The sequence below is a fragment of the Cuculus canorus genome, chromosome 2 (genome assembly GCF_017976375.1).
Source record: "Cuculus canorus isolate bCucCan1 chromosome 2, bCucCan1.pri, whole genome shotgun sequence".
Classification (NCBI taxonomy): Eukaryota; Metazoa; Chordata; class Aves; order Cuculiformes; family Cuculidae; genus Cuculus; species Cuculus canorus.
In genome coordinates, this window is record NC_071402.1 from 87,922,093 (window position 1) to 87,941,209 (window position 19,117).

At 40.9% G+C, this 19,117-nt stretch overlaps 1 protein-coding gene across 2 annotated transcripts; it reads left to right on the forward strand.

Moving 5' to 3' along the window:
• The first annotated feature begins 9,958 nt into the window (after nt 1–9,958).
• Nucleotides 9,959–18,982, forward strand: LOC104066661 (serpin B6). Of its 2 annotated transcripts, none has more exons than XM_054058549.1 (8): nt 9,959–10,084; nt 12,313–12,407; nt 12,852–13,029; nt 14,076–14,213; nt 15,277–15,394; nt 15,611–15,750; nt 17,212–17,379; nt 18,284–18,982. In XM_054058549.1, exons 3-8 carry the CDS (start codon nt 12,862–12,864, stop codon nt 18,686–18,688), a joined length of 1,137 nt encoding a protein of 378 aa, XP_053914524.1. In that variant the 5' UTR covers nt 9,959–10,084; nt 12,313–12,407; nt 12,852–12,861; the 3' UTR covers nt 18,689–18,982. The 2 variants fall into 2 exon arrangements, with proteins under 2 accessions (XP_053914524.1, XP_053914525.1); XM_054058550.1 differs by having other exon boundaries at nt 9,997–10,039.
• The last annotated feature ends 135 nt before the right edge of the window (nt 18,983–19,117 follow it).

Here is a 19,117-nt window from a genome sequence, read left to right on the forward strand (position 1 = left end):
TGTTTTTTTACAGAATGACTGGTTTTCCTATTTGATTATGACCTGATGGCTCCTCTGTCATCGCTAACCGTGCCAGCAGAGGGGCACACAGACAACTGTATAAGTTTGCATACTGTAACTTCATCCCGCAAAACTCCAGGTTGAAGAGCTTATCCTGAACGCATAACTTAGTACAGGGAACACTATAAGCAAGTAAGTGATGTCAGTCCAACTTCCATATTTTGACTATAGGATTATGCATAGTTCTGTTATGGTCGAAGTCCTCAGAAAGCAAAAGTCTTCCTACCACTCACAGATAAAGAAGAATCTGGTTTTAACTGACCAGAACAGACTTACAAAATTGAAGGACAGGTTTCCATTTATTTCCACTGTTCCTCATTATGTTTGTGTACTGTAAAGTTATTACATACCAACACACACTAAAATGTTTTACATTCCGGTCATTGGCTGGATTAACCCCTATGTCTCTCAGCAGTTTCCAGGTGTGGTCTAACAGACTTGCCAGGCCCTGTGGATGACAAAGCGCTTGTTTTTGCCAAAGAGAGTGCTTGGCAAGAGGGAGCGACTGGCAATGGACAACTGCATCTGGTAAAACAGATAGATTGGGTGGTGGTCTAATGTTCATGTCAATTAAGTGACATCTGGGGTAAGATGAAGGCCTCACAGCCTAATATTTTTTCAGTTAAAAGCAGAAACAACCCCCAAAGCATTTACTGAGCTTCCTGCCTCAAAGGCATGGCAAACCACCAGGTCCTGGCTTCTCACAACACAAGTGGCCTTGCCAAGGGCCAATCAACGCATACTAATGGACTTAGTCCTACCTCGCTGAGAGGCATCAAAGAGTTTTTCAAAAAGTATAAAATTGACACCTGGAAACCCTTTCTTTGGGGAAAACAACCACCTCACCTGACAGATGGGTAGATGTGCCTGGACCTCTCTTCCTCCACGAAGAAGAAATGTCTTGGTAAGAACTGTGCACATCTGACTCTGTCAAATGTTTCCCTGGGAAAATAACTACTGACTCAAGTTTATACTGTACCTGTTACATATATATATTTATGCTAATTGTTAACTGGTTATAAATCTTTAAGTGCTAATGCAGCAAGTGAATTTATCAAGGCAATCCCAAATTTGTTTTAATCTGCCACTTGAATTAAATTACTTACTGCCTCCAGCATTTCAAAGTCGTCTCTCTGACAGGCATTCTTGCAAGCGGCTGCCAGCTGCCCCATTTGGGCTGCGAAGCACACGTATTAACCTTGTGTGTACCAGTCTCTGAGACTCTCACAGGTAACTGGATTCTGGCTTGTGGCTAAAACACGTCTAAGCACACACACAATCATTTAGTCATAAAATGTTGACCAAGTCTGGGACTAAGAAATAGATTTAGCCACACCTAGGCTCCTCTCTGAGGGGATGCTTAGAAAGCAAGGGGATCCATTTTCAACCTTGTGATTTGATAGGGGGTCTCCTTAACAACCTGCCAGAATCTCACCTGTTTAACATGAGGGATATTGCTTTTTTCTTAAAAAAAGCTAAAGTATGGAAAGGGAAAGAAAAAGATAAAGATTTCTTTTCAGTCTTTCTAGACTCCAGCAGCCAGGTAGAAACTTTTGATTTCAATACAATATAACAAAAAGTAAAAGTCATTGGCAAAACCCTCTTGAAAAGAATATAAGAGAGTAGTTGAGGGTTAGAGAAGGAATGAGAGAGGCTCAAAGGAAAATTTTGCTGTAAAGAAAACTGAATAATATCTTATTGCCTGAAGAACACCCCGGTGAAAAAAAACAGTGATGTACTTGGTAATCATGATATAGCTGTAAGTTTCTCTGAGCTCTTTATCATGTTTCCTTTTTTTTTTTTTAATACAGCGCAGAAAACAATGACATTCTAAGACAAGCTGAAGCTCAACAAATTACTTCATGTGGTTTCCACCTTATGTTCAATTCTTCTTTTATTTTCTCCCATATCCTAGTGACGTTCTGTAAATACTATTTTTCTTTCTTTCACACGTTCCTAGCTAGCAAGATCTAAAAAAAACAGCCCAAAGAAACACATTGTGTGTATTTCACTTTCTCTCTAACTTCCCCCATTTCTTTGCATTTCCATCCTTTTCCTTTTTTTTCAAGGATGCAAGGCAGGTAAAAGCAATTAACAAAGAGATTGTGTAGGCTTAAACAGAGATAAGAGAGGAGAACTAGGATTAATAGAAAAGATAAGAAAGACAATTTTGGTTGAACATAGAGAAAAATTCTTGACATTGAAATTTACTGGATTGTGAAATATCATCCTATGGAAAGCATCAGAACCTTCACTTTAAAGGGTCTTCTTCGCTCTCCATCCAGACACAAACACCATCAGATGTTGTGTTACTTTGGCTTTTTGCTACATTCTGTTCTGCCATGTTTTGGAATTGCAGAACCAACAACAGAAATATATGTTTACTGGAATTTCTCTTGAGCCTGCACAAGTTTCAGGGATTTAGTTCTGGTTCAACTAGGCAAATGCATTCAGGTCAGTTCTATGGATTCTAAGAAAGTTCACTCACTCATTGACAATTATTTTCCTTATATGAAATTATTACAGAATTACAGTAATTTCCAAGGTATTTTTCATCTCTGAGACTAAATTTATAGGTGACTACTGACTGATATAACTGGTGCCATTTAGCACTGCATTGTGGACAGTATCTTTTACACAAAATAAAGCAATATTTCATTGAAACTTACTGAAAACAAGATGGAACTACTAAAACCTGTATTCCAAAACCTACTTTTATAAGCAGGTCTATGATTAAAAAAACCCAAAACCAACCACTATTAAATTACTGCTTTCTGTACACATTTTTAAGTAAATTTCAGCTTCAGGAAGCTTCAGGATGTTTATTCAGTATAATCCATTCCATTTGCTTTGAAAAGTTTAGAGACTCAAGGTTGTTTATTTTATGACTGTATCACTAGTACTCTAATTTCTTGTTGTTAGTGCCACAAAGCCGATAATACTCAGATCACTAAGAGATAAAAATTTATGAAGACTCACTAGGAGTCTTCATAAGGAGTTTAGTGAGTAAATTAGAAGTTTAAATTAGGAGTTTAGTGCGTAAATAAGAATTTACTCACTAGGATTGACATCATCTTACCTGGTTCCATGGACTCCTCATGGACAATTCTGATCACAGATCCTGTCTTGCTCACTTGCATCACTGCAAGTTTTCTGACTGTGTGACAAAAAATAGTCAATTATTTTCTGTTACAATATTCCCAGGATTTCAACTAAGAATCATTTCCCTGATACCAAAGGTTTCTGTAGCCTATGAAATCCAGTAATAATCAGTAAGAACCATTATTACCATGGTGTTCAAAGGCTGCACACAGCTTCTGTGAGCAGTGTGTCGTTGACATTTACTGTACAAAGCTAATAATCTATGGGTTACTGTACAGTCTTAACTGCTATGATGAAATGCAACAAAACTTCAAGAACATCACCATTAGCAATAGTAAGTGAACTCATGATGGAGAATACACTTCTGAAGTTAAGTCACCTATATGGAGTCTTTTTTAAAGTAGGGATTTGTCTTGGATAAACAGGTCTGGGTGTGTTACATTTCTACTTATGTGCTCGTCAAGATTTCTGAACAACAAAATAATTTGAAAGAGTAGATAATTTATTCACAAAATTCTGTCATGAGGAAACATCACAAATCAATACATAACAATTTCCTCGAGCAGAAACCATGCTGAATTCCTGCAAATTTCAGTTCTTGATGGTGATTTTCCAACACCTCTGCGTGCTCAAGTGCAATGGAGCTGTTGAAGGTAGTCACTAGGTGGCAGACTTTCAGTTACCAAAGAACGCACTGAATCTATCAATGCCGGCAATGCCCTTCCCTGGTACGGGAAGTACTGCCAGTACGCCCTGGCAGGCGGACTTTTAAATGGCATCTCTCCACTTCAATAACACTTAAAGAAAATATAATATGAAGAGAGACAAAGCCACATATAAAGCTATTTCTTCTTGTCATGCCTTTAAGTTGGGAAAATAATATTCTAACGGTTCATCATGTTTGAGTCTTTCATAATTCACGTTCCTGCTTAAATCATTTTCCTTTGTTCAGGTTGCATCGAGTCAGTAGCTTTTTTCAATATGAGAGGAAATTGCTTGGGTGGTGTAAGTAGCATCCATGGCATTATAATATTGTGTATAGGATATGAAAACAAGCACACAACTATAAACAGAACACTTGGGGAACATTTATCTGCAGTCACTGCTACCATAAAGTGAAGATATTCTCCACTTAATATTAAGCAAGTTGGCTGGAGCATTGGTTAACAGTTTAGTTCTGATATCATACATCTCAGCAAGGACTATAAAAACCACAAGAGGTGCTTTGAAAATATTTGAGTAGTTAGACCACTGAACACTGTACTGCCATAAGCGCTTTTAAACACATTTGGTGCTGCCAACAGGATCACAGTTGGTCCCTTCAGATATTTTAGATTATGTGGTCCACTAAAATTCTTTTGAAAATGACATACTTCAACATCACTTTGTGGCAATAAAAATAGATCGGATGTACAACAAACCTTGACAAATTTTCAAGCTAGGCAGCTCATGGATTAAAGAACAACAGCCTTGTCCAACGCAAAATTTGAATGAAATAAGAAATCAAGTATGTACTATAACTGTTGGTTATTGTGTCTTCAGACAATGCAATCCAGTTCTAGAAAAAAAAATATTTAGGGTTTAATTTTACAGTTGCCCCTCTTTGATCAGAATCAATCATAGAATCTCTGCTTCTCCTGAGCTTCTGCCACCCAATGTTTTGTACTATTCCTTTTGTCAAAGGGCAGTTACTTGGCTTAATCCATTGGAAGATCTATTATTGATTTAATAATAAGCATATTATAGTGTGCAGTCTCCTTGTCACAGCAATTCAGAAGGTGGGTTTTGGTGCTTTAATACAAGTACCATTACTGTCGACATCAACAGGAATTACAATTTTGCAAACAAAATCCATCACCTACTACAACATGCAGAAAGAAAATTTAGGCAGCTAATCAGTGTATTTAAAAACTCATTTAAAATAAGAATAATGGTGGGCAGAAGGACTCTTTTCTGTCTCCTTCTACATGCCATAATATGCTTTCATAGCTCTAGGGGCTCCTTACTAAAGCTGAACAGAGGTACATTGTTACTAGATCTTGATAATGATCTCTTCTAAATTTATGTCTGTCTCAGAGTAGGAATTTAATCCAGAGGGTAATGTTCATTCTGCCTGATATTAATTAGAGAAGTTGCAATCTGCAGCAGCAAATTTCTCTGCTCTTCTATCTCATTCAGAATCAAGGAGAAGTAAGAATTAAACTAACTTTCCTATACTAATAAAACTTCCCACTATTTTTTAATGTATAGTTACTCAGCATTGTTCAGCAGAAAAACAAGTCACTTTTAGGATCAGCTCTATTTTCTATTTCTTTTCCATCTGCATATTCCTTTCAGTGTTCTACCTTCTACCATCAGGCCTCTGTCCTGTTATCTGCCTCTCCTCTTTTTCTGCTTTTTATTTCCCTTATTTTCTGCCATTTGCCATCCCACAGAGACAAGGGGTCTGTGGGAAAAAAAAAAAATCACAGGACCATGTCACTAAAATTCTATGCTTGATACCATACATTACAATATCTATTTTATAATGTATATGCACTCATGCTAAATAAAGCCTTCATATGGAACTTGAACTGCCAAGTTTCCTAAAATTTCAGGACTTAATTTTGAAATTGTAAGGTTATTTTAACATATTTTTTAATAATAATGAAGATTCATAAATATAGATGTATACAAAAATAGAGAGGGGTATAACCCATTCATCAAAATAAGGAATAAGAAATTCACAGCTTTGAATCACTATTGGAGCTGGTTTTGAGGTTTGGAAAGAGAACACTGTGCCACTTCACAATGCATTTACACAGGAAATGTTACCCTTTCAATGACCAGAGCAAAAAAATCTCCCTGATAGTGAACAGATACATTCTAAATATGCCATGTGAGCTACGTAAACACTTCAAGTGCACAAAAAGCAGACTATGAATCCAAGCATTTGATATATCTAATTAAAATAATAAATTTTGGGAGCATGCATGATTATCATTCTGCTCTTAGCTGAGGTTTCCTTGTGCTGTTGCTTTATAAACATTTGAAAACAAACACGAACTTACTGTCTGTGCATTCTATCCTACACCTTTAGTTGCATTATACTTAGTTCTTTAGGAGATTCTTGATAGGAAGATTCACATGCCTACTAAATCTCAAAACCAGCATTTCAGTTTCTGTCCCCTGCATATAACTCCCTTCAAAGGCAGAGACAAGGAACTGCTGCTTTGGACATTCTTTCATTGCTCACACAAAGGCATTCAGGTTTCTCAGCTAGTGTTCTGAATGGTCACTCAGAAAGAAGCCTTTGTCTTGCTACAATCCAAGTCATCACATGCTCAAATGAAAGGAAACTGTCAAAAGCCAATTCTCCTACTAACAATCAATACCTGAAATAATGTCAGTGGCTTAGAAACTTAAAGAGATTTCTTGTTCCATCCAAGAAACTGAAGAATGCGGTCCTTCCCTGTCAGTCTCTACAGTCTCTGCAGAAGACAAATGTGGATAAATCCTAACCTTTTCCCTATGCTGTAGCCAGCAGGGAATTAATCAATTTAAAAAAGAATCAAATTTTCTCAGCTAATTACTATACCCCACTCAGCACTACCGAAGAGCAGCTACCTCTAAGGCAGCTGGTGCTCACACCGCTGTTCCCAACAGTCAGCAAAGACAGTTCTAGCTAACCGCAGCAAATTCCACTGTGATTATCAAGGCACATACCACAGGCTTCATGCAAAATTTTCAAAAAGCTGCAACATTTTAGCAAAGAAGATTCCTCAGTTATTAAATTCTTAACCAAAAAAAAAAATCAGTACATAGGACAGTATTCTCATTTCTTTTCTAACAGTCAGTTTTCTTCAAATATAAATAAGACTAAACAGATAAAAAGGATCATAAATAAGTTCAATTTTTTCATTCCACACCAAATACGTCATCAACAAATAGCTGCTGTATAGTTGCTGAATGCTGTGTAGGCACCCACATGGTCTTTTCAGAGTACACAGATGGGTTTTGAAAAAATCCAGGAAATCTGATAAAATATAGGCAACAAGCAATCCATCTCTCTCTCTCACGTCTCAGAACTGGAGTGCATGCTTACAGAGATAACAGTTTGGGGTTTTCTGTGCCGTTTTGTTTCTGTGGCAGGCTGAACTGAGACCAGAGAGAACTGTTTGTGAGAAAAATGCTTAAATATTTCCATCCTTCAGATGTTGCATTGATTTCTTACCTTTCTCATTTGTGAAGTTCAGTGCAGCAAATAACATCCAACAGAAAGTAATTAGTTATCATGGCTAAGCTGTCAAAAAGGCATCAATCGCTCAGGCTCACAGTTCCTTGACTTCCTGGATTAGGAACTGGGCTGGAACACACCCCTTTTAGGCCTCCACAGAAACGCCAGTGCAGACAGGACTGATGCATGGCTCCCTCAGGGCCTTGACTACCCCAAAGACTCTAGTGGCCCTGATAAACCACATCTGAGGCTCTTGTCTATGCAAACTCCGCCCATTGGCCTGGGAGCTGAATTTAAGCTCTGGTCTTGGCTTTGGCCCACGTCTGAGCAATGCTGCAAGTGTTGTAGCTTCCTGCCTTGATACTGTGGAGTGGAGATCACTGACCATCTGACCTGTGCTGCAATTCTTCACTTGGCATGGGATCCGCCTCCCTTCCTGTCATCCTGGGTTTCTGGCTTGCCCTGTCTCCTAGCTTGCCTACTCCTGCTGTTCCCTCACAAACCGCATCTTACACCCAAATGGACGCGTGCTGAAGCTGCAATAGAAAGAAATGTTAGCCTTTTCCCCTTATGGTGCTTGGTCTCTTTGATGGAAAGATGTGTGTTTCATGCATCCATGGATGGCAGCTCAATATCTTTCTTGTCCCTCTTCTCACCCTTAACGACAACCCCTGATCCAACGTGGTGTTAGCACCTTCTCCAGCTGGCAACAGTGAGACCCAGCTCCTGCTTATCTCCTGACAAGGCCCTCGCATTGCAGCTGTAGGCCAGCTCTCTGGACCCAAGGCCTGGAGCCATCTCCTCGCCTTCCCTCCACATTCCATCATCAGCTATTTGTGTCACTCAATTAGCTTCACGTGCCACTCCAAAGATTCCCTTTAAAAAAGGAAGGAAAATGAAAAAATACACCTCTATAAGGGCTACTCGCTCGCCTCACTCACACTTTCAGGTGCACAAGGCAAGGCCCAGCCTGTACAGTCTGTGAACTGCAACAGCTCACTTTCATCCAAAACAACGCCCACTTCAAAAATAATTCACAGATTCATCAAATCTTTTGGTTGAAAAAGACATTTGTGATCACTGAGTCCAACCATACCTGTCCACTACTAAACCAGATCCCCATGCACCTCATCTACCCGTCTTTTAAACACCTCCAGGGATGGTGACTCCACCACCTCCCTGGGCAGCAAGTTCTAGTGCCTTTCAACCCTTTCAGTGGAGAAATTTTTCCTGAAGTCTTATCTAAACCTTCTCTGGTGTAACTTGAGATGTTTCCTCTTGTCCTACTACCTGTCACTTCGGTGAAGAAACCAACTCCTACCTCGCTAAATTCTCCTTTAAGGCAGTTGTAGCCAGTGACCAGGTGTCCTCTCAGCCTCCCTTTCTCCAGGCTAAACAACCCCAGTTCCCTCAGCTGCTCCTCATGAGACTTGGGCTGCAGACCCTTCCCCAGCTTCACTGCCGTTCTCTGGACATGCTCCAGCCTCCCAATGTCCTTCTTGTACTGAGGGAACCAAAACTGAACACAGTATTCCAGGTGTGGCCTCACCAATGCTGATTACAGGGCACAATCACTTCCCTGCTGGTCATGCCATTTCTGATACAAACCAAGACGCCACCTGGGCACACTGTTGGCTCACGTTCAACCAGCTATCCACCAACACCCCCAACTCCCAGATCCTTCTCTCCCAGGCAGGCTTCCAGCCGCTCTTTCCCAATAACAAGCCCTCAAAGGCTGCTGGTGTTTTCTATCAGCTCTGCAGAAGTGGAAAATCACTGTCTGTGCCGGTGATTTCACAGAATCATAGAATGTCCCGAGTTGGAAGGGACCCACAAGGATCATCGAGTCCAGTTCCCATCCCTGCATAGGACAACCCCAACATTCACGCCATGGGTCTGAGGGCACTGTCCAAACACTTCTTGAACAATGTCAGGCTTGGTGACATGACTGCTTCCCCGGGGAGCCTGTTCCAGTGTGCTCCACCACCCTCTGGGTGAGGAACTTTTTACCGATACCCAACCTAAACCTCCCCTGGCACATCCTCCTGCCATTCCCTCGGGTCCTAGGAAGACTCCTAAAGGTGTGAGTGAAGGGAGCTTTAAGGGGTTTCCCCAGCGGCTGGGGCTGGGCTGGGCTGGTTGGGGATCTGCTCTGCTGTTCTCTGCTGGGGCTGGGCTGGGCTGTGCTGTAGCTGGGCTGGGATGTAGCTGGCTGTGCTCTGCTCGTCTGCGGCTGGTTTGGGCTGGGTTGTGCTGGGCTGTAGCTGTGCTCTGCGGGGTTGGGCTGGGGTGTAGCTGGGCTGTGCTGGGCTGTGGCTGTAGCGATCTGGGCTGGGCTGAGCTGGGCTGGGTTGCGGCTGTGCTGGGCTCTGCCGGGCTGTGGCTGTGCTGAGCTGTGCTGTGCTCTGCTGGGCTGTGGCTGTAGCGATCTGGGCTGGGCTGGGCTGACCTGAGCTGGGCTGGGTTGCGGCTGTGTTCTACTGTGCCCCGCGGCGCCGGGCTGTGTCGGGCTCTGCCCGGCTGGGTGGGACCGTGCACTCGGGGCTGTGCCTGGGCTGCGCTGTGGCTCTTCCCCGCCTACGGCCACGAAGCCCAGGGCGCGGCCAAGGCGGGGCCGAGCTCGGGTCCATTCCGCGAGCCCGGCAATGCTTCCGGGGAAAGGCAAGGCGAGGGAAGGGCGGCGGGAGGAGCGGAGCGGGGCTCCCGGTGGGTGCGGGGCTGCGGTGCCCCGCGGTGCCGCCTTGCCGGCGGGTGGCTTGCGCGTCTCCTTGGCTTTTTTCTCTTAAAGCAGCAGAGGCTGCGTGGCGTTTCTTTTGTTCTATTTTTTTTCTCTTTCGTGGCGTCGTGTCCGCTTCTTGTGCGCCGGGGGCGTGCAGGGAACGCTTTTTTCCGTGTGCGGGAGCGACGGGGGCAGCGCGGACAGGTTGAGTTTTAAGGCGCGGTGCGGGGCCGGTGCGTGGGTGCAGGAGGGGCTTCGGCTCCTTTCCTGTTCCCTAAGTCTCTGCCTCAGGTAGTGTTAAAGCCTTGGCTTCTCGTGCCCAGCGGAGCTTGCTGTGACAGCGACAGATCCAGTGGGAGGTGTCACTGCCCGTGGCAGGGGGTTTAAAACTGGGTCGTCTTGGAGGTCCCTTCCAACTCAAACCATTCCATGGTTGTGTGATCTTTGGAGGTCCTGCCTTGCCTCCTCTCCCTGCTGGGGCAGTCGGGGACAGGCACAGGGCTGTGCCATCCCCTGGAGTTGTTACCTGGAGCCCTTGGAGAGCTTACCCTGTACATTTTTAACATCCTTCTCAAGTCCTAAATGAAGCGCCTTTACCATAAGGAAGCCTGCTTTGGTTCAGAGGTTGGGAACAGGGAAGTCCATGCTCTACAGCTTCCTCTCTTCATAGCCCCGAGTTCCCCCTCTGCTTGTTTGAAACAGTCAGCTTGTCACTCCTCTGAGACAGCTGAGGCAAGATGGGGTGGCATCCACACATAGCAGGAGCTAATCCATATCATAGTCTTGATGGGATGTGTCTCTTGGCTGCAGGCTGGAGGAGAGCTGTGCTGTGCTCTGGTCTGGTCCCACTGTTAAAACGTGCAGTTAGGAGATGGTGTAGTGCGTATCTGCCATTTAGTCTAGCTACAGTCTTTCTGTCTAAAGTTTCTCCTGAAGCATAGATGACTACTGCTGATAATATATGCTTCAAATTCATAGTAGTAGGAATACACGTGGTCAGAGTATCCTGCAGAGTCCATGGGGAGACCAGAGAGAGGAATGAGTTGCTCTGGGCAAACCCTCTGATTACTGAGGGTTTTGCAGCAAGCAGTTTACAGTTGACTGACAAATGAGTGCTTGTATCTCATATTTTTTTGTTTGTTTCTTAAAGTCTAGTTCTGTATCATCTTCAAAACTGCTCTGAGAAGGGTATCAGTAGTTCTGTTGCTATTCCTGAGCTGCAAAGAAAACATCGTTGTCCTTTGAAAGCATAGGAGTTGGACTTGATAATCCTTGTGGGTCCCTTCCAGCTTGGGTCATTCTGTAACTCTGCAGAGATACAATTCCTAGCCTTGCGTGCCAGCTGTTGAAATATTACTTACAATTTGGTTAAATGCATGGATTTGGGGGTAGGCAAATAGTGTTCATTGTATGATTTTGTCTGTAAGTTCTTGCCTCTCAGGGAAGCCCTATGAAATATTTCTAGCTAATGCTGCTGGTCAGTGTTCCTGTGCATTTTGACCTCTAGGTCTAAAAACCTTGTTGCTTGTGATCTGATTAATATCAGGACAGTAGGAAAATTCTGGTCTTCACTGTAACCAACATGAACTGAAAATCCTAAACACCTCCTACTTATTTTGTAAAATACATGTATTTAAATTGCTAGTTTCAGACAGAATTGGAGGATGGTTTCCATCTAAGTTGCCTTTTTTCCCCTTCATTTCAGTTATGGGAGAAGAGAAACAGGAGAAAAGTTACTACTGTTTATTGCAAAGCTACTAGGAAAAAATTTTCTTAGATGGGAAATCATGCATGAAGAAACATGTTCTTTCCACCTATTTGTTTGAGATGATGAGTTAGTAATACGAATTAGGTGTTGGTTTTGTATTTTCTAGCAACACAAAAACAAAACACAGAAACCTTAACTACCAGCTGAGATCTTACCCTGTCTGGTGATACTTGTGTACCATTCTGGTATTTGTTGTGCTTTTATGTGGCTTAATCTCAGGTTAGTTAACTACCTGCACAGCTAATGTATGCAGAGTATGACAGGCATCGAGTTACACATGTTGAAGCGAGCGTGTACCATAAAGCTACCTGTAAGCAGGTATTTTTATTGTGTGTGTTTCTGTGTTGTAGGCAATAAAATGGAACTGAAATGGACTTTGATTTTTCTTCGTACTGCAGCAGGAAATTACGTGATGAACAAACTTTTTTTTTAATTTTTATCTTGTAGGTCAAGTCATTCTGCTGATTTCTGCCAGTCTGGTTGCTAGGTTTAAAACCCAAGTAAGCCAAAGGCAATACTGAGGTTACATAGGCTTAGAGAAGGTAAGAGTTTATAATTCCACCATTAAGATGCCTAACTCTTTGCACTGGTTTTCCTATGAAGGCAAATAATTGTCTTTGTGAAGTCAAGAGAGATCTGTTTTATTAAATTCTAAGCAAAATATTGATGGATATGATAATCTCAAAAGATGTAATGTTATTTACCAGTAAAGAGTCTAATGGCACCAGTGAGAATTAGTCTCTATTAAAGGCAGGGGATTGAAATAGAAAAGAAAACAATAAATCCCTAAAATAACTCAAGTGCCTAGTACTATGTGATTTAAGATGCTTGTTCCACCAAATCAGTTTTTCATCGAGTGGATAATTTTCCAGCCTAGTTCTGACATTTCCTGAATAGTTCACACAAGGAAATGTAAAAGACAGAAATAACTTATCAATTTGTATTCAAATAAATCTGAACTTTTCATGTTTTATGTTTCTTCCCAGGCTCTGAATCATGGATACCCTTTGTGCAGCAAATACCACTTTTGCACTCGACCTCTTAAAGAAGTTGTGTGAGAGGAAAGGCACGCAGAATATATTCTTTTCTCCCTTTAGTATTTCTTCTGCTTTGTCAATGATTTTGCTGGGTTCGAAAGGTAACACCGAAGCCCAAATAGCAAAGGTATGTGTAAATAAGCTGAGTATATGGAATTTGATGGGAACATATGAACAACAAATCTGTCTTATAGTCTGTGACCTGCACTTATGCTGAACTGTTATTGTCGTTCTGGTCTCAGAGAGCAGAGGTCCTCCTTTGGTATGTATGTAGGCAGTACCTGATTTTGTTGTTCTTAAAGGAGGAGCTGCCTTCAGTATAGAATTAAGAGGCTGCTGAGTTTTGTTCTGTGGGTATTTTTGTGTTCTTGGGGTTTTTTTTGAAACAGAGAGATCTTCCTTGAGTATGTCTTTAAGGGGTGGTTAGGATTCTTTTTTGTTGATAGGCTGATGAATGTAGTTACATAAATATTTTCTTCTACTGTCTTCTTTGGTCTTAATACCAGACTATAAATGTTTTGAAAATGTAGGCATATTAGAGGAAAAAAACAAACAAAAAGAAAAACAAACTGAAATCCATCCTGTGTGTATGCCAAAAGGGTAGCTGCACCTTTGCTGATTTTTTTCAGGTGGCAAATACCACTTGATGTATTTTTTACACATGCAGTTGACAGTATAAAATGCATAATCAGTAATTTTTTTATTATGCTTGTCTCTTCTGCAAAGTGGAAGAGTAGTATAAGCACATACCTTGTTTTCATTTAAATTTATAAAAAATTCTCAAGAATTACATTGTATTACATTACTGCCATCCTTGGAGATATTCAAAGGCTGTCTCGAAATGCTTGAGCAGGGGAATTGTACCAGATAACCTCCAGAGGCCCCTTCTGACCTCAGCCATTTTGTGGTCCTTTAATGCTTAGCTTGAGTGAAGGAAACTAAATCTTGATGGCTCTTGAGCACACTAATTTACTACTTGTACAATGTCTGGCTGGGTGCATTGTATGTGACTTGCATGATAACTTCCAGATGGGAGTGTGATGAAAAATCTTCTGGCTTCAAGTCACAGTTTTTAAATCCAAAAGTTATTTAAAATAAAAATAACAAATTATCCTGAAGCAAGTTTGTTTAGAGAAGGCATGGACTCCACTGAGGATGCTTGTCTTTCCACAGGTCCTTTCTCTGGAGAGAGCTGAGGATGCTCACAATAGGTATCAATCACTTCTCTCTGAAATTAATGATCCAAGCAACAAATATATACTGAAAACTGCTAACCGACTTTATGGAGAGAAGACATTTGAGTTTCTCTCAGTAAGTGACCTTTAAATTTCTGCTGGTTTTCAGTATGATGTTCTTGCTACCTGTTTCCTGTGGAAGTTGGACAAAGGCTTTCAGGTTTTCCTCCCATATTTTCTAGGCTGAGACGTACCAGTGCAATAGATTATGCCAGAGTCTGATACCTAAACTTGGAGAAACTCCTTTAAGATAGCCTGGGATCTGAATGAGCATCTGGTGCAAAGCACTCTAAAATCCATACAGACACTAAATCTTTAGGGTTTCATGATCCATTGATATTTTTGGTTGTTGCACAAATGGTTGATTTATTTTCCCTTGATTGTTTGTAAATCTGATAAATAATTGTTACTGCTCTCCAGCATGGGTAGTATTTTATAGGTTTTCTCTGTCATCCGGAGAACATACTGAGAGGAGTACATGACTTTAGATCTGATAAGGAAAATATTATGAAGGATAATGGATACTGTGTTTTACAATTTCCTGTTGATGCTTCCCTAGAAACAAGATGTAAGGCACATTTTTTTTCCCTCTGGAAGTGATTTACAGTCTTTTTTTTTTTTTATGAATAATGTTAGTGTTTCATTCTTCTAGTAGATATTGTCCACGTAATCTGTAAAGCATCTGTGTAGTAAAGATCCAGCTACAATAAATCAGAGAGAAGATAAGGGTTTTTTCCTCTCTACAAAAAATTGGTGTCCTCTCTGAACTAAGTTTTCCATTAGTCTGGTGAGTTTAACAATGAAAATTATATAGAGAGAAGCTTACGAAGTCATATGTTCTCTTATTGAAGTAACAAAAAAAAAACAAACCCCAAACTAGCCACACTGCTTTTCGATTAAATTCTGTAGAACTGCAGCATAGTAAGCAAGCCATTTGACTTAAGGTACAGTGGATAACAGTTTCTAGTTCAAATATGTGGTATGAAACCTAGTAGCAGTGTGTCAGACCAACCTTTAATGGCTCCAAATGAAGCTAGGGGAGGAGAGGAGGCAGATTTTCTTGATGTATTTAAGAATCATCTGTGGCTGAATGAGAGTAAAATATTTTGCTGAAAAGCTGTTCTGAATGTTGATGTTAGTCATTTATAGAGTCGAGTCAGAAATTCTACCATGCTGGACTAGAACAGACTGACTTCAAGAATGCTTCGGAGGATTCCAGAAAAGAAATAAATGGCTGGGTGGAAGAAAAGACTGAAGGTGAGTGTTCTGCAGAATGTCCTCTTATATTTAATGGCAGCCAGGACTTTGGTAAACAGCTATTTTAAGATACAATACTGTAACTTAAAAAGAAAAAGACCCAGAGCTGTTATTCTGTTTGGTACGTAATTCTCTTATCTATCATGTATTAATTACAGAGTAGATATTTTATTAAATACGTGTCAAACTGTTAATTTTTTTATATGTATCATAAAGGTAAAATTCAGAACCTGTTGGCTCAGGGGATTATCAATTCAATGACCAGACTTGTATTGGTGAATGCCATCTATTTCAAAGGCAACTGGGAAAAGCAGTTCAGCAAAAATACAACAGAAATGCCATTTCAAATTAACAAGGTATGATGTGCTAAAATGCTAACAATACACTGTTACTATGAAGTAGTCTGAAATGAATACATTTACTGTGAACACAGCGAATCATTCAAGCAGGGTTTTCTTGAGTAGGCGGTGTGAAATTCCTTATATCCCCCATTCGATTTAACATGGACACTCTTTTAAGTTTCTGTTAAGTTTCACATAATTACTGGAATTTTTTTAGTGTAGAAGATAGGTATTTCTTTCATTCTGTCCCTTCTTTTTTCCTTTTACACTTCTTGTTTGTTTAAGAGAGGTAGCTCTCCTACGTACTTAGAGAATTGAAAAGAAGGAAACAGTTGAGTGAGGCTGTCAGTCTATTTGAGTCATGAACCATTTCAAAGCAGTCAGTCAGCTTGTTTCTTTTAGCATAAAACTGCTGTGGATAAGAGAAGAAATATTCCATTAGGTTGTAGGCAAAAAAAAAAAAAAGTACTTGTACAGAAACTTCTGAATACAAGTCTTCAGACAGTTATTTTAAGATTAGAGGTTTTTGGGATTCAGGTAACTACTGGATAAAGTTGTAAGACTTAAGGTTGCAGAATGGTGTCTTGGTTCACCCAGGCAACTCCCTTTTGGTTATGGAAACAACTGCAAATCTCTTTTTGTTGTAAAACTAAATGGCTTAAATCTGTATTTTCATCCTACTAATGACTAGCCACTGATGAGCTGCAGAAGTCTGAGTGGGCTCAAAAGAGCGACTGGAAATCCCAGGAGTAACCTGAAGTTTTAAGCTAGTTATTTGACAGTCTGTCTGGTGGCAAAGAGTTATTGTAACATGCTAGGAACCTTCCCAGAATCTTGTAACGTTATTTCTGTGACTCTTGCACTTCTCATGACTCACTGGATGGTTTACACATACTTTGGCCTTTTCTTTGTTTATCCATCGTTTTCATGTGTCATTGCTGCTGCAAAATAATTTCTGCCATATCCCTGTGGGCATTTTTTCAATGGGCTTTATTTTAAAGACAAAACACTACTTGCATGGCTATCTCACAAAAGAAAGCAATGAAACTCTTTTCAGTTAAAAGGAGGAAATAATGATGTAAACAATATTAGCTGATGCCCCATGTGGAACTGTGACTTTTAAGAATTCAAAGCAATGTTCTCACTTTCTTGACGTTTTTAGTATCTCTTTAATTCCCATTTGTTAGAGCACTTGGAGCCATATGGACTAAAATCTAAAATAAGTACACTGGAATTACTTTGCATTCATTTAAAGCAAGGAACACAGCCGCTGCTGTGTTACATTAGTAATTAAAAATTAAATCTCAGGAATCCTTACTCTTTATCTCCTGTTTTACAAAAGACGGTGGGGCTATACTGTGGTGTGTTTAGTTCTCTTCAGTCAAATTCTGAAAAGCCCTGAGTAACTGGACACCTGCTTTGTATTTTGAGACCAGCAATACTGGCTCAGTACTCACTGTTGATCTCTGTTTTTAGAAAGAGACCAAACCTGTTCAGATGATGTTCAAGAAGGATACATTTAACATGACCTATATTGGGGACTTCCAGACCAAAATCCTTGAGCTTCCTTATGTTGGTAATGAACTCAGCATGATCATCCTGCTCCCTGATGAAATTCAGGATGAATCCACTGGCTTGGAAAGCGTAAGTTGTTGAGCCAAATGCAAGATATTCCTTATCCTTCCAGGGAAGAGTTTGGTATTGCATATAGACTTGCAGTTCAGTTCCAAAGCTATTAAGTCATTGACGCTTAACACCAGCTGAAACATCCCACACCTCCCTGCCCCCAAAGTGATTGGCATGGCTTGTGTCACTGATGGTTAAGCTGTGTGCTGCCCCATTAGCCAGGGGCTCCAGAATGAGACCTGACACAAGTCGGGAGCAGAGGTTAGCTGTGGTTATGGTGAGGGCACAGTATGATTAGCATCATGCATAGTGAGAGGGAATTTGGGCGAGCTCTTAAGAAGTCCTATAGCTTGTCCCATAGATCACTGGTACTGAACAACTGGCAGATTGTCTCTGGTCCCCCTCTTGGAAAAGTGTAGGATCTCTTCTGCTGTGGAGATACCCTACAAGTTTTAGTTATTTCATGCTCTGGACAAGGAATTTATTAATAAAGTTTGCTAACACTGACTGCAGAGGGCATTGTGAGCCTATTTTCATTAATCTGAAGGAGGATCTGTTGGTTAAGACACAGAAGAACTGAGTTCAGTTCCTTTGGGACCTTTTCATCAGTTCTTTTGAGCTTTTGCTTCCATATGTAAAAATGTAGGAAACCCCAATCTAACATGTTTTATAGAAGTAAGCTTTACATGGAAGGAACTGAAACTTATTGTTTCTATTATACCAAAAAGCATATGGGATTGATATCCACTGGGGCTGTGGCCTCTAGTGAGAAGTATAACTTGAAGTTTTGGCTTGAGAGCCTCTAAGCTCTGGAAAAGATGCATGTTATGTCCTAGGTAAACACGCAGTAGTTGCCACTTTTGCCTGTGTGAAACTGACTCTCTTCTCATTTTATTTTTCTAACGTCTGGGTTTTTCTTTAGCTGGAAAGAGAGCTTACGTATGAGAAGCTGATAGATTGGATCAATCCTGAAATGATGGACTGTACAGAGGTGAGGGTGTCTTTACCCAAATTTAAACTGGAAGAAAATTACGATCTGAAACCTCTTCTGAGTAGCATGGGAATGCCTGATGCATTTGACATGTTGAAGTCAGACTTCTCAGGAATCTCAGCTGCCAATGAGCTGGTGCTCTCTGAAGTGGTTCACAAGTCCTTTGTGGAAGTCAACGAAGAAGGCACTGAAGCGGCAGCTGCCACAGCAGGAGTGATGATGTTGCGTTGTGCAATGATTGTTCCAGAATTCACTGCAGATCATCCCTTCCTCTTCTTCATTCGGCACAACAAAACTTCCAGCATTTTGTTCTGCGGCAGGTTTTGCTCTCCCTAAAAAGGAGATGCTTTGGCAGAAAAGCTGCCATTACATAATAAAGTTTTCATTCTTTAGAATAGGGTTACATTTTTTGCACTAATTGTCTCAACTGTGCCTGAATCCACTTCTGTGGTCTTCGTCTTGGGCTTGAATACAGTAACAGAGACGCTTAGACATATGCTGCCACTTAGAATACCTCTATTGCCCTGTGCAGCTGAGTGCTGAGGTCTCTTAACTTCTTGCTGACACAAAAGACATCCTCCTTGCTCAGCAAAAGCTTCTTCTATCCTTTTAGTCCCCACAACACTTCACTTTTTGTGGCTACCAGGCAGCAAGTCAGCCAGTGACATCTTATAAGAAAGAAAGAAGTTAGTTTTGTTGCTGGAGCACTTTACTTCGCTTCTCCCCCTTTCTTTTTTCCTCCCGACTCATCCATTTGATGGCTAG